General features: G+C 47.0%; 1 protein-coding gene across 3 annotated transcripts in view; it reads left to right on the top strand.

Moving 5' to 3' along the window:
• The window catches only part of SENP7 (SUMO specific peptidase 7), an 88,735-nt gene extending 82,093 nt beyond the window's left edge, over positions 1 to 6,642 (top strand). For all 3 annotated transcript variants that reach the window (XM_075194881.1, XM_075194882.1, XM_075194880.1), the window contains 2 exons: positions 1,495 to 1,645; positions 6,279 to 6,642. In XM_075194881.1, the coding sequence (XP_075050982.1) occupies positions 1,495 to 1,645; positions 6,279 to 6,410 (283 nt within the window). In that variant the 3' untranslated portion in view covers positions 6,411 to 6,642. The remainder of the gene's footprint in view (positions 1 to 1,494; positions 1,646 to 6,278) is intronic.
• Positions 6,643 to 15,958: the final 9,316 nt, after the last annotated feature.

The raw sequence follows: 15,958 nt of genomic DNA, 5'->3' as shown, positions 1-15,958 counted from the left end.
TTGCATGGAGTTCACAAGTTATGATAAAATAAATTGTTCTTCCTACTTGTAGTCCAGTGTTTACACAATGTCTTTATCCTCCCACACCGATTAAAGATATGACAGTGATGCATTTGTTTGTCTTGCTTGCTTGTTTCATAGTGATCTACCCATTCTTTAGAGATTCTTTTTCAAATATCAGACCATCAAATGCACACATTTTGAGGTTTGATGCATTATAGCACTTATGTGTTGTAGGATTATTTAGCAAACATAATGATAGAAAACCAGGGACTGCACTTGCTGATTAGATAAGTTATCAAATGACATACATAATTATCTTTTTTTTTTATAAGGCACCACAAAATGTTTGCAGTGCTGTGCATAGAGGGATGACCAGTGTTCACATTTAGAAATTAAACAATGAATAGTTATAAAATGAGCAACCGTAACAAATCATGCAAAAAGAAAAGACATAAATGAGAACAGTAAGCATACATGGGTTCAGATAATCAGAATAATAAATATACATATGCAATTGACACACAACAGATTGCATGAAACAATTCACCAAAACAAAAAGAGCACATGTTACAGTAGGTGTAGTGGAGTCCACTATGGTACAGAGGTCTGTAAGATCTTGAGGCCAGGATGGTCCAAAGTTCTGAAAGATCTAGAGGGTATAGAGGTCAAGGGAGATGTCCGATGAAGTGGTGCAGAAGGTTGGATGGCGCACATGCTTAGGGACTTAGACTGTGTAGAGTTCCAAAGTATACGGTGCTTGAACAGTCCGTGTGGATGGTGATTTCATATCTTGTCTGGGTAGAAGGGATAATAATAGTTGGAGTAGAGACCAAAGTGGTGTGGGCCAAGATGGTATACAGGACTAGTTAGAGGAGACTTGGGTTGTGCAGAGGCCTAGTTGGTGGAGGACTGATTGGTGTAGGGGTCCAGAGCGGAACCTTCATGGTGCAGAGAGCTGCAGATCTGAGGAGATAGGGGGCTACAGGTTATAGGACTTATAAACTCGTACTATATATACTCAAATCACCTGGAACCTCTGAGTTCAGTCTTTCCCTGCTGGAACCTTGCAGCTCCGTGGTCAAAAGTTGCTGCAGATTCGAAGCCCAGCTCCTGGATAGAAGCCGTAGATTGGTATGGTGGGCTAATAGGAGCAGGATAGCAGAAGCTGGTGGCTTTACCTTAGGCTGTCTGTAGAGTCCTAAACAAGATCATTTGGTGACTATTCTTTTTATAACATCTGTTGAATTTACCATAATATCTTAAGCTTGCAAGAAGGGCCCTCTTACTTCTTTGTCTGTCTGTTAATACTCAGACTCATTTTATTACTGCGTTTGTTCCCAATTGTAAAGCACTATGAAATATGCTGCCGATATATAAATGTTAATAATGACAAATACGCGTTCTATGCTATTAGAGTAAAGTTTAAACAATTTTTGATTGTATAATTCTCTCTGTTCATTTTTTGCATTTATTTTTAATTGGTCTTGGTAGGTATTTAAAAGTAGAGTGGGATGTGAAACATAAAACTCCACGGAATTTCAGCAGGTCCATGATGAGAGACCTATATCCTAAAGTCCCAAAGCAGAATAACAGCACAGACTGTGGCTTGTACCTCCTGCAGTATGTGGAAAGCTTCTCTCAGGTGTGTGTGTAATTATGTTAGTTGATTTACTTTAACTTTTTTTTACTGATTACAAAAGCCTGGTGGTCCTGAGCAGTTTTTACTAATGTAAGTTGTAAGTCTCTAAAAGTTTAAAAGTTTGTAGTAATAATATTAATGAAACAATATTAAACAGTCTTTGTCATGTGAAAATTTTTCTATATAAGTTTATTGAAACGTATGCCACAAAATTGCAGAGGACACAAATGGAAGCTTTATTTGGCTTCACATTGGCCGCAATGTTTGTTAGAGCATTGCAGCGCCACTTTATTACTGTTACTACTGTAAAAAGTAACTCAGAAATCAGAGTTACTTATATCAGAAAATATCTGCGCAAGGTATCTCGCTGTCGTTCCATTGAGAGCACTCCTCTCCCCTTCTCTATCTCCTCCCCTCCCCTTCTTCTCTCCTCTCCCTTCCCCTTCTCTCTCTCTCCTCCCCTCCCCTGCTCTCTCCTCCCCTTCCCTGCTCTCTCTCTCCCTCCCCTCCCCTTCTTTCTCTCCTCTCCCCTCCCTTCTTTCTCCTCCTCTCCCCTCCCCTTCTTTCTCTCCTCTCCCCTCCCCTTCTTCTCTCCTCTCCCCTCCCCTTCTTTCTCTCCTCTCCCCTCCCCTTCTCTCTCTCTCTCCCCTTCTTCTCTCTCTCCCCCTCCCCTTCTCTCTCCCTTCCCTGCCTCTCTCTCTCCTCCCCTGCTCTCTCTCTCTCTCCTCCCCTGCTCTCTCTCTCTCCCCTCCCCTGCTCGCTCTCTCTCTCCCCTCCCCTGCTCGCTCTCTCTCTCCCCTCCCCTGCTCGCTCTCTCTCTCCCCTCCCCTGCTCGCTCTCTCTCTCTCCCCTCCCTGCTCGCTCTCTCTCTCCCCTCCCCTGCTCTCTCTCTCCCCTCCCCTCCCTGCTCTCTCTCTCTCTCCCCCCTCCCCTGCTCTCTCTCTCCCCCCTCCCCTGCTCTCTCTCTCTCCCCCCTCCCCTGCTCTCTCCTCTCTCTCCCCCCTCCCCTGCTCTCTCTCTCTCTCCCTCCCCTGCTCTCTCTCTCTCTCTCCCCTCCTCTGCTCTCTCTCTCTCTCCCCTCCCCTGCTCTCTCTCTCTCTCTCTCCCCTCCCCTGCTCACTCTCTCTCTCTCTCCCCTCCCCTGCTCTCTCTCTCTCTCTCCCCTCCCCTGCTCTCTCTCTCTCTCTTCCCCTCCCCTGCTCTCTCTCTCTCCCTCCCCTGCTCTCTCTCTCTCTCTCCCCTCCCCTGCTCTCTCTCTCTCTCTCCCCTGCTCTCTCTCTCTCTCTCTCCCCTCCCCTGCTCTCTCTCTCTCTCTCCCCTCCCCTGCTCTCTCTCTCTCTCTCTCTCCCCTCCCCTGCTCTCTCTCTCCCCTCCCCTGCTCTCTCTCTCTCTCTCTCTCCCCTCCCCTGCTCTCTCTCTCTCTCCCTCCCTGGCTCTCTCTCTCTCTCTCTCCCCCTCCCCTGCTCTCTCTCTCTCTCTCCTCCCCTGCTCTCTCTCTCTCTCTCCTCCCCTGCTCTCTCTCTCTCTCTCCCCTCCCCTGCTCTCTCTCTCTCTCTCTCCCCTCCCCTGCTCTCTCTCTCTCTCTCTCTCCCTCCCCTGCGCTCTCTCTCTCTCTCTCTCTCCCCTCCCCTGCTCTCTCTCTCTCTCCCCTCCCCTGCTCTCTCTCTCTCTCCCCTCCCCTGCTTTCTCTCTCTCTCTCTCTCTCTCTCTCTCTCTCTCTCTCTCTCTCTCTCTCCCCTCCCCTGCTCTCTCTCTCCTCTCCCCTGCTCTCTCTCTCCCCTCCCCTGCTCTCTCTCTCTCTCCCCTCCCCTGCTCTCTCTCTCTCTCTCCCCTCCCCTCCCCTGCTCTCTCTCTCTCTCTCCCCTCCCCTGCTCTCTCTCTCTCTCTCTCTCCCCTCCCCTGCTCTCTCTCTCTCTCTCTCCCCTCCCTGCTCTCTCTCTCTCTCCCCTCCCCTGCTCTCTCTCTCTCTCCCCTCCCCTGCTCTCTCTCCCTCTCCCCTCCCCTGCTCTCTCTCCCCTGCTCTCTCTCCCTCTCCCCTCCCCTTCTCTCTCTCTCTCTCTCTCTCTCTCTCTCTCTCTCCCTCTCTCTCTCTCTCTCTCTCCCCTCCCCTGCTCTCTCTCTCCTCTCCCCTGCTCTCTCTCTCCCCTCCCCTGCTCTCTCTCTCTCTCCCCTCCCCTGCTCTCTCTCTCCCCTCCCCTCCCCTGCTCTCTCTCTCTCCCCTCCCCTGCTCTCTCTCTCTCCCCTCCCCTGCTCTCTCTCTCGTTCCCCTCCCCTGCTCTCTCTCTCGTTCCCCTCCCCTCCCCTGCTCTCTCTCTCCCCTCCCCTGCTCTCTCTCTCCCTCCCCTGCTCTCTCTCTCTCCCCTCCCCTCCCCTGCTCTCTCTCTCTCCCCTCCCCTCCCCTGCTCTCTCTCTCTCTCCTCCCCTCCCCTGCTCTCTCTCTCTCCCCTCCCCTGCCTCTCTCTCTCTCCCCTCCCCTGCTCTCTCTCTCTCCCTCCCCTGCTCTCTCTCCCCTCCCCTCCCCTGCTCTCTCTCTCTCTCCCCTCCCCTCCCTGCTCTCTCTCTCTCTCCCCCTCCCCTGCTCTCTCTCTCTCTCCCCTCCCCTCCCCCTGCTCTCTCTCTCTCTCCCTCCCCTCCCCTGCTCTCTCTCTCTCTCCCCTCCCCTCCCCTGCTCTCTCTCTCTCTCCCCTCTCGTTCTTTGTTCTCTCTCTCTCGTTCGCTCTCTCTCGTTCTTTGTTCTCTCTCGCCTCGCTCGCTCTCTCGTTCTTTGTTCTCTCTCTCGCTCGCTCGCTCTCTCGTTCTTTGTTCTCTCTCTCGCTCGCTCGCTCTCTCGTTCTTTGTTCTCTCTCTCGCTCGCTCGCTCTCATCGTTCTTTGTTCTCTCTCTCGCTCGCTCGCTCTCTCGTTCTTTGTTCTCTCTCTCGCTCGCTCTCTCGTTCTTTGTTCTCTCTCTCGCTCGCTCTCTCGTTCTTTGTTCTCTCTCTCGCTCGCTCTCTCGTTCTTTGTTCTCTCTCTCGCTCGCTCTCTCGTTCTTTGTTCTCTCTCTCTCTCTCGTTCTTTGTTCTCTCTCTCTCTCGCTCGCTCTCTCTCGTTCTTTGTTCCTCTCTCTCGCTCGCTCTCTCGTTCTTTGTTCTCTCTCTCTCTCGCTCGCTCTCTCGTTCTTTGTTCTCTCTCTCTCTCTCGTTCTTTGTTCTCTCTCTCTCTCGCTCGCTCTCTCGTTCTTTGTTCTCTCTCTCTCTCGCTCGCTCTCTCGTTCTTTGTTCTCTCTCAATCTCTCGTTCTTTGTTCTCTCTCTCTCTCTCTCGTTCTTTGTGCGCTCCGCTTGCTCTCTCTCTCTCTCGTTCTTTGTTCTCTCTCTCTCTCTCTCTCGTTCTTTGTGCGCTCGCTCGCCCTCTCTCTTCGTTCTTTGTGCGCTCGCTCGCCCTCTCTCTCGTTCTTTGTTCTCTCTCGCTCTTTGTCTCTCGCTCTCTCTCTCGTTCTTTGTTCTCTCTCGCTCTTTGTTCTCTCGCTCTCTCTCTCGTTCTTCTCTCGCTCTCGTTCTTTGTTCTCTCGCTCTCTCGCTCTCTCGTTCTTTGTTCTCTCACTCTCATGCTCTCTCGTTCTTTGTTCTCTCACTCGCTCTATCTCTCGTTCTTTGTTCTCTCGCTCTCTCGCTCTCTCTCTCGTTCTTTGTTCTCTCGCTCTCTCTCTCTCGTTCTTTGTTCTCTCGCTCTCTCTCTCGCTCTCTCTCTCGTTCTTTGTTCTCTCGCTCTCTCTCTCTCTCGTCCCGCTCTCTCTCGTCCCGCTCTCTCTCGTCCCGCTCTCTCTCGTCCCGCTCTCTCTCGTCCCGCTCTCTCTCGTCCCCTCGTCCCGCTCTCTCTCGTCCCGCCTCTCTCTGTCCCGCTCTCTCTCGTCCCGCTCTCTCTCGTCCCGCTCTCTCTCGTCCCGCTCTCTCTCGTCCCGCTCTCTCTCGTCCCGCTCTCTCTCGTCCCCTCGTCCCGCTCTCTCTCGTCCTCTCGTCCCCCTCGTCCCGCTCTCTCTCGTCCCCTCGTCCCGCTCTCTCTCGTCCCCTCGTCCCGCTCTCTCTCGTCCCCTCGTCCCGCTCTCTCTCGTCCCCTCGTCCCGCTCTCTCTCGTCCCCTCGTCCCGCTCTCTCTCGTCCCCTCGTCCCGCTCTCTCTCGTCCCGCTCTCTCTCGTCCCGCTCTCTCTCGTCCCGCTCTCTCTCGTCCCGCTCTCTCTCGTCCCGCTCTCTCTCGTCCCGCTCTCTCTCGCGCCCCGCTCTCTCTCGCCCCGCTCTCTCTCGCCCCGCTCTCTCTCGTCCCGCTCTCTCTCGCCCGCTCTCATTCTCCTTTTTATATTTTCTTTTTTCCTTAATTGGGGAATAAGATGATTGAGACAGATTCAGCAGGCATTCTAGTTTTTAACTAAACATGGTAAGGAAAGCGGTGGGAATGTAATTTCAGTTGTCTTGGGTTCAACTCAGTCAGTCCAATTTATACTTGATATTTTAAACACCAATGTTGTTTTATGTGAGGAATACATGTTGGTTATCATGGATATTTATTTTATTATCGTGTAGCAGCATTGTTTACAAAAATGTTTGGCCTTCTTAATTATCTGCTTTTCTGAAAATATTTTCACTCCTCATGCTTGTTCTTTAGAAACCTATTGAAAACTTTGACCCTCCGATGCATTTGGAGAACTGGTTTCCTGCTTGTGTAGTAAAGAACAAGAGAGAAGAAATTAGAGACTTGATACTACAGCTGCATGTACAACAGACTAAGAAAAGCTAATGAACCGTCCACAGATTTCTTTCCACACCTTATTTCATATCAATAGGATTGTGTTTTCTGTAAATGGATGTATGTAAAGACAGTACAAAAGGATACAAAATGCCTTTGTAATTATTTATATTCTAAATTAGATGTTTATTTAAATAAAATGCACATTGTAAATATTGGCATTTAGTAAACATTTATTAATACACTTTGTATATTCTGCTGATGAAGTGTGTGTTCTAAACTCAGGTTCAATAGTTTTTTTTTTTTTTATATATATAAAAAAAATGTTTTTTCAATGTCTGTTTCGAGTCACATTATTTATTGTTTTATTTCTGCAGCTCATTTGTATGTGGGATGTCCTTGTCTTAATTGACATGTAATCAGTGTCGGATCCAGGGGCTTGCTGCTGGCGGCTGCACAATATATGCAGAGACAGGCAGGGGAGAGTGTGCTGCCCTGCTGCTCTGATTGTGTTTTAAACACAATCAGAGCAGTACACTCTCCCTGCATGTCTCTGCAGAACGCACCTGCACATATTGTGCAGCCGCCGACAGCCTTAACAATCAAAAAGGGGGGCGGGACTAAATCACTCCCGGTACGATACAATTCTAGATCCGCCCATGCATGTAATACTGACCATCAGAACCTTTTTGTGCTTCTATATCTAGTATCTGATTGGAAAGCGTATATTACTCTTTCCTACCACTGGGGGACACTGAAAGACATTGAGGTATAGTAGTGGGTGTGGGAGTTCAGGCACTAAAAAAACTAATATGATTTTCACTCCCCTCCTCTACTATGCCCCTCCTTTCCTGTGGATACCTCAGGTTTTTTTTAGTGCCTTAGGAGTAAGGTCACTATGGGTATAGGCTCCTGCCTATACTTAGTTTAGTTAAAGTATTTCATGTTTTTATTTTATTTTTGATAGGGGGCCTCGCGGGGATCAATCCAAGGACCCATAGGGGTGAAGAGTCCGGCGGCTTCCTTCACTCTGGCCCCAGCGAAAGGTAACATGCGGCTGTGCCCTGCTACCTTGCACCCTCTTGCCAGCAGTCCATATAGTGACATTAGGGCTTAAAAAACTGGTGGCCACGGAGTTTAACACTTAGTGGGCCACAGTAAGTCGCGCGGATGAGTTGTAGGATCCATCTCATCCTGCGGACGGACATGTCGGCAAGCTCCCTCCTCTACCCCCCTCCCCCCCCCCCCCCCGTTCCGCTATATATATATATATATATATATATATATATATGAGAGAGAGCGAGGCGCTGCCAGGAGGAGGGGAGAAATGCACACGCTGCCTGGGCACATTAAAATCACTGGGTGTGCAGTAGGATCCGACAGCCATACATAGTATGCGCTGATCGGTCTGAGAGGGAGAAGCGGACATTTTTTTAAGAGGGCGGATCTGGAGGAGGAACTTCCTTCCCCCATACTCTGAAGTTCCTGCAGCGCGGATCGCCATTTTGAGCATACATTGTGTAGCTGCATGCTGATTCTCTCCTCTCTCTGCCTCTCCACTGTTTGGTATCGTTATTATATGTGAAAAATACATTGTTTTTTGGCACTGAAAGCCTAGAGCATTCACTAGCAGATTGTTAACATTGTAGACAGGTGAAAAACTGTACTTTTACAAGTTTGTAACCTGGTATATAGATCTGATATTCAAATCTTGCTGTACTGTTTGGAGACGTGCTGTTTAGACACATTATATTAGTGAATTGTGTTATCAGTTGATACTGTAATACTGTTCAAATATGTCTAACAAAGGGACCTCTGACATGGGATCCTCTGGGATGTCTGTGATGTATTTTGCTTGTGCCAAATGTAGAATAAAGCTTCCGGCTGGACAGCATGACAAGAATGCCCTTTGCGCTGCATGTGAGGCCGGAGCTCAGGATCATCCCGCCCCAACACAGACACCGGCAGCCATGGAAGAGCTGCTCTGGGTCAAATCCTTTGCCTCAGCCATGGAGAGGTTTACCGAGGTGATGTTACGAGCCGCAGAGGTACGCGATCACACTGCCGCAAATACACTGGTAGCCAGCGTAGCTCACTCAGCAGAGCAGGGGGCCGCATATACAAGGGCCTTGGAATGCAACCCTATAGAAAGAGCAGGCACATCATCCCGGGGTTCTGCAGCTCAGAGTGAAGAGTGCCTGCTTTGGGTCTCCCATAGGGCCAAGCGAGTCCTACGCGATGTGAACCGAGCGTGCTCTCCAGACTCAGATCATTCCTCAGATGAGGAAAGGGGTATAGAGCTGGATACGCAGGAGGAAGACTAGCTCAGCATAGCGTCTGCCTCCGCCAATAATGTAGACAGTCTTATCCTAGGTATTAGACATACCTTAGAATTTCCAGACTCTGATCCTGCGTCTCCCTCAGGTTTTTCAGTTTTTAAAAGGGTTAAATCGCAACTGGCAACTTTTCCACCATCCCCGGAGATGGTGGAGATGGTGACAGATGCCTGGATAAGACCAGGTAAGTAGTTTGTGATGCCAGGCAGATTTAAAAGCCTTTATCCTCTTCCAGTGTAAGACTATTAAGTGGGAGGTCGCCTGTTTGTCGTCTTCCGCAGCCATCCCTACACAAGAGCGGGTGTTTCAGAGATCCTACGGACAAAAAGTGTGATCATGCTCTCCGTTCAGCATACATAGCTTCTGGTAGCATGTTCAGACCCACAATGGCTATTGCTTGGGCAAATAAGGTGGTCCAAATGTGGGCGGAGCAGTTGGTCTCGGCCATCCAAAACAACACCCCGCGTGCAGATCTCCTCTCCCTGGCTCAACATATTCAGGAGAATTCTGATTATGTGGGGCAGGCAACCATGGATGCAGTGGCAGTAAATGCTAGAATTGGCAGCCTGATTATTGCATCTCAGCGTTCCTTATGGTTACGTTCATGTACCACGGATGCTGACTCAAAAAGGTCTCTGGAGGTTTTACCTTTTGATGGAATCACTCTTTTTGGAGCAGACCTTGAAAAGGTAATTGAAGTAGCCACAGGGGGAAAAAGTAATGTTCTCCCCATGGGGTCCCGCATGCCTCGTCAGGCTCAGTTTCGCTCCTTCTCCCGAGCCTGGAGTGGTACACCCAGGGGCCAGTCGGCTGCCCCTAGAAGAGGGGGTAGCAGGGGCGTTTCCAGGAAGGGAGCTTTGCGCCCTGGCGATAAACCCGCTGCATAACTTTCCTGCCCCCACTCAGGTATCAGGGGAGGGGGCACGTCTGCTTCGCTTCAAGCGCCAGTGGTGGACAGCCACGGCAGACTCTTGGATGCCGGGAGTCGTGTCAGGATACATCATAGACCTACACCAACCTCCCCCACCGAGGTTCTTGTCGCCTGTACCCGCTTGCCCCCTCAGACGTCAAGCGATTCTGAAGGCAGTAATAAAGCTTCAGGGGTCGGGCGTCATTGTTCCAGTTCCATCGCAAGAAAGAGGTCAGAGGTTTCACTCCACCCTCTTCCTGGTGCCAAAACCGGACGGATCTTTTCGTCCTATATTGAACCTCAAGTCTTTAAACAAACAAGTAATTGCCCAGCGATTCATGATAGAATCCCTTGGGACGGTCATTGCAGGCATGAAACAGGGAGAGTTCCTGGCTTCCATCGTCATAAAGGATGCGTATCTCCATGTCCCCATATGGAGTTGTCATTATCGCCTGCTTCGATTTGCTTTGGGACCGTGCCATTTTCGGTTCAGGGCCCTCCCCTTTGGTCTTGCATCAGCTCCTTGAGTGTTCACCGAGATCATGGCCACTATGGCGAGTATTCTAAGACAGAGGGGAATCACTATAGTCCCTTATCTAGACGATCTTCTGTTGAAGGCTCCGTCAGCAGAAATCTTAGCTCGTCATGCGCAGACCACAATGGAGCTTTTGGAAGACCATTGGTGGATTCTCGTCTCGGGTCATTAACACCATGATTAAGGCTAGGAAGTCATCTTCCTCGGCTATCTATCACAGAGTATGGAAAACCTACATTCTCTGCTGTGAGTCTCAGGATGTCCATACTTCCAGGTTTAGCCTGTCTAGGCTGTTGGCCTTCTTGCAGGAGGGCCTGGATAAAGGACTCCGTCTAGGATTGCTTAAGGTTCAGGTGTCGGCGCTCTCTATTTATTTTCAGAGAAAACTGGTGTCTCTCAGCGAGGTACAGACATTTTTGCAGGGGGTTCTTCATATTCAGCCCCCATTCTCTCACCCGGTGGAGCCCTGGGACCTTAATTTGGTGCTCAGGGCACTTTGTCCTCCGCCATTCGAACCTCTTCCAACGGCAGATTTGCACCATCTGACTCGGAAGACGTTTTTACTTTTAGCCATTTCATCAGCTAGGAGTGTCTGAGTTGACAGCTCTCTGCTGCAGCTCTCCTTTTCTTGTGTTTCATGAGGATAGGGTTGGTACCCTCTTTTGTCCCTAAAGTTGTATCCAGGTTCCATTTGAATCAGGAGATCGTAGTTCCGGCCCGGTTCACCTTCCCACTCCACGTCATCTGATTCCTTGGATTACGACTTTCAGTTGCTGAATGTAGTCCGGGCTCTCCGGTGCTATGTAGACCGTACAGCCACAGTTTGCAAGACTAAGGATCTCCTTGTCTTGTACAATGCATAAAAGCGCGGCTGGCCGGCGTCAAAACAGGTTTTGTCATCTATAAATCAAAATGTCACTTAGAAAAAGTTAGATAGAAGTTTGAAATTTCCAAATCTCAAAACCATAGCAGATATATTGTCTTTCATATTGTGCACATAAAGCTTACAGTAAACCATCAGCAGCCTACTAATAGGTGTAATGAGATTCGTTTTTAAACATTTTTTTTCATTTACTTTACCGTAGTTATTATTGACAGTTCACAAAGCGAGAAATAGTTTAGACTTCCCAGAATGTTTGAGTATAATGTCCAGAGTGTGTTACTGATAGCTGGGAGGGACAAGCTCTTATTAATACTTGGTGTGTGGTGCTGTGTAATATGTCGCTATATAAAGTGCTCCTGCTACTCTATGTAACAACATAAATATATGGTTTTGTAACAACTCCTAACAGTATAATTTGTATGTATATTATATGGTATATACTTTTCACAAGGACCCAGTTGTACACATGTGAGGATATTCTCAATACATATACACATGCTACATGATTAGCTTAGAGTAAAGGAATGATTTGGGGCCTCTAGTAGCAAATGTGATTATGGAAGTGTGACATGCTCCAATTCTAATACTTATAAGCAGGAAAAATTTGAAATATGTTGATAACTCACCTATATATAACCTATTATTTCAAACCAAAAGCTTATTGTAATAAGCAACAACTTAAGAGAAACCAACAACTGATTTGGGTATTTTATCTTCTTGTAATCTTGCTCTTCCAGGCTTGGTTTCCGTTCAATGGAATTAGATATATTTGTATTCCACCATTACGCAGATCAATACACTCACATAAGTGCCACAGTTTGATGCTAAATAAATATATCCCAAATTGTTCATCACCCAAATAATTATGGAGCAAAGCATGTGTAGCAAACATTAAACAACAGGCTGCTGGACATGTCCTCTTTAAACAAAACACCTTATTTAAAATACATTTAACAATTTTCAGTGCATTGCAACTCTCCTGATAAACTGCATGGTTATTAAGAATAAACATCCCATGAATGTATGTTTCCTTTTTGATATATATTTATTTACCACATATGGTTGGTAAACTTTCATTTGGTTACAAAAGTTTCTATTTTGGGGATTTTATAGCCAGATTTTCCAAATAACTTTATAACAGCAATGTTTCACTTGGTCTATCTACCAATTATTGGTGCCATTATTGGTGACAATTACCGTTTTTGCCAAATTAACCTTACTCTCGCTCCTTGGTCTCACATTGTTGTGTGTATGTTACAAGTAACTGTCCATGTTTCTGTCCAGTTATCTATATATGGAAAACAGGGCCAGAACAAGGTGGGGGCAGGTGAGATGGCCTAGTGCACAAATTAGAGGCAGATCACAATACACTGCACAGCACAGGAACATAACAGTTTTCCCCACTTTTATTCCTCCCCACCTTCAAGTTTCAGAGCTTTGGCTTGTTTAGTCCTTCTCCTCTTTCTATTCTACACTGCCACTATCTGTCATTTCACTGTTGTTTATGTTGTGCTTTCTCTGTTGGTATAGCTTCGCTAGTGGACTATGTCAATGAGAAGTTAGCAATATACTCTTAGTGGCACTTTGATAGGTACACCTGCTTCTTACTGCAATTATCTAATCAGCTAATCATTTGACAGCAACTCCCTGAATGAAGGGCAGACATGGTTAAGAGGGCCAGTTGTTAAGGCCAACACCAGAATGAGGGAGGGGGGTGAACTAAGTGACTTTGACTGTGGCATTTATGTTAGTGCCAGACTGGGTAGTTTGAGTGTTTCAGAAACTGCTGATCTCCTGGGATTTTCACGCTCAGCCATATTTAGAGTCTAGAGAGAATGGTGTGCAAAACAAAAAATATCCAGTGAGCAGCGGTTCTGGATGGAAGTGCCTTTTTAATAAGTGGAGTCTGAAGAGAATGGCCAGATTAGATCAAGCTCACAGGAGCGCAACAGTAACTAAAAAAAAAAAAACATATAGTACAAACGTTGTATTCAGAAGAGCACAGCACATTGAATTGGATAGGCTACAACATCAGAAGACTAAACCGGTTTATACTCCTGTCAGCTAAGAACAGGAATCTGAAGCTACACTGGGCACAAGCTCCCCAAAACTGGACAGTTGATTGGAAAACGTGGCCTGGTTGCTGACTCTCTGTGTCCCTTTATAGTCACCGTCTACCAATCTCCTAATGGCTACTTTAACAGGGTAATTTACCATTTCACAAAGTACATGTCATCTCAAGCTGGTTCCATAAACACCAGTACCTGTATTAGAATGGTGTACCTAATATATTGACCATAACGTGTATATTGACAATGCTGAATGAGGGACAACAACATATGTGCAGACTGCCATTTGAAGCAGGTAGTCAATTAACAATTTCAAATGAGAATTGGCCATAGAGTTTAGTAACTCCAGTTTGCAGTGCTCACATTACTCTTGGCATGGCTGTCATCGGGAACTGCTAAGTGTTTGCACATTATTATTATTTTTTTATATTTATAAAGCGCAACAGATTCCGTGGCAAGTCCAAATAGATGAGGTAATGCACATAAGTAGCACAGATGAGTGTGAGTAATGCTATGGGGACTCTCACAGAGTAGCATAAGTCGTGACAGGACGTACAAGAAAGTCAGCCAGTAGACAGATATTAGACAATAGGTAGAGAGAACCCTGCCCGTGAGAGCTTACGTTCTAGAGGGTGGGGTGGTGAGAGACCGTAGGATGATTCCTAGAGTTGCAATGCATTATGCAAAAAGCTTGGAGCTCATTTGTAATTTTATTTTATTTTATTTTTTTAGAGTTAGTATTGCAAGTTTACGCCTTAGTAACACTGATTTTAAATTCCAGGGTCCTCCCTCACGCCACTGGTGGATGATGTAACTGTCCATAAACTGAGACCTGTGTCCAGTGTAAAATACAATAAAAAAAAATTAAGAAACACCTTAACCCTTAGCAATTAGTAACTTTTATATGAATTAAATCAAAGATGGAGAGCTCGCCAAAAGCACATCTGCTCTCCTTTATAGCTAGATTGTTTCTGTACATTTTAATGTTCAATCACTATTTGCTTAATATTGACAAGCTGAAAAAAATTAAGTGTATCCCTAGCACCACTGGTTATCTCAGCATGAATGAAGGGGAAAATAGTGGCAAATCTCAGGTTAATCTCGCCTTAGTGCCTCCATCAGAGTTGGATGGCGATCCTCTCAATGACACAATTTAGTGATAACAGTATAATGATTTCAGCTCTCCACAATGATGCTGGTATGAGTACAATGTTAACATCATACGCTTGTTACGCTGACGGTCTGTTCACGAACTCACAGAACCAGTAGGCGGAGGTCTTCACTTTTAGCAGCCGCCTTTCCCATAGAGCTTTATACGCTCACCGGTACTCAGATGCCCCCAGGACGTAGCTCCAGATCTAGTGCAAGTTTGTAATACAAAACCGTAGCGGCAGGCCAGGAGGCAGCGTAGATGGCAGCGGATTGTCAGACGAAAGCTGAGGTCAGAGGTCACTAGCAAGCAGAATAATCATATAACGCGCCAAAGGTCAGGGTCACAGGCAATACAACGTGGTCCAAGGTACAGGCAAGAGGGTCAGGGTCACAGGCAAGGGTCATACACAGAAGTTCAATCCAGAAGGTATACACCAAACACAACACAGGTGCAGGTTAGCTGACAGAGAAACTGGACGCTATAACCGGCAGGGAGGCTAAGCCTTATATACTGAAACTAGCCAATCATGGCTTTGCCCTGTAATAACCATCAGGCACAGGGTAATTAATTAATAAGGGTAAATCAGCCCGTAGGCTGTACAAAGCTAGCGCATGTGCCCGGCTCTTTAGAATTGCCGGGGCGCGCTAATGATGCGCTCAGCATCCGGCTGCTGCCCTGGCAACGGTCGGGACGGATACAGGAAGTGATGTCCCGGTCATCCTGGAGATCGACTGGGACGCTCGCAAAGGACAGAAGAGAGTCCCGACGGTGCCCGCGGCCGCTGCGGCTCCTGACTATGCTTAAATCACCTGGCGAGGGCTTAGAGTGGGCAGCACTCACATTTAAACCTACAGGCCAATGTGCCGTCTGCAATCTTCCCTTGTTTTTGCTTGCATCTCATTGAGGAGCGATCCTAAATAAGAAAAAGATTTCAGTACCATATTAATCGGAACTGCTCACAGCCGGATATCTTTGTGATGTCTAACAGCACATCATGCAGAATTGAATCAGCCCCTAAGTCAGTAAAATATGCGGTAGCAGCATATAAGATGATAAGTATAATAATGAAAAATAATACTTTATAATGAAGACTATAACTCTTACTGGAAAGAAAAAGATAATAAAATTTGTGGTTGTAGTCCCAGTAATAGTAATTATAAGGATGAAGAATATGACGTGGGTAGTAGTCCCAGCAACTATGATATATGATAAGAAGGCAATAATGTGGGTAGTAACACCCAGAACAAGACTAGGCCACAGATTTGAGTACAAAATGAAAGGAGGAGTGTAAGGCAGTTCAAGGCCAGACCAAGTGGGCCTCAGTATTGGTGAATAGCCCTGTGTATGATAAGGCACCAGTTCAGCTATTTGGAGCACGTGTGGGGGTCGGCACATGTGCAATTGAGCCTTGTTGGGGCTTGCAGGTCTGAAATGGAAAGCCCCAATGAGCCTTAATTGTACATGCACAGAGTTGGAGTCTCTGTTTGAGGATGGACCAGCTTCTTCTGCCTCCTGACTTCATAATAGCCGCATGGGCTGTAATAGTGTTAGTTCCACTACTGGGAACAGCTAACATCTATACACAGAACCACTCTGAATATAGGTATGTAGTTTAAATCATACAATTTGGACACGCTTATAGGTAATGTGAACCCTATATATTTTAAATATGTAGTCACATATGATATTTCTGGATAGAATTAAATAATACGA

This window comes from Mixophyes fleayi, chromosome 2, assembly GCF_038048845.1.
Source record: "Mixophyes fleayi isolate aMixFle1 chromosome 2, aMixFle1.hap1, whole genome shotgun sequence".
Taxonomy (NCBI): domain Eukaryota; kingdom Metazoa; phylum Chordata; class Amphibia; order Anura; family Limnodynastidae; genus Mixophyes; species Mixophyes fleayi.
Note: the sequence above shows the minus strand (reverse complement) of the source record. Positions and strands in the feature narration are given on the sequence as shown.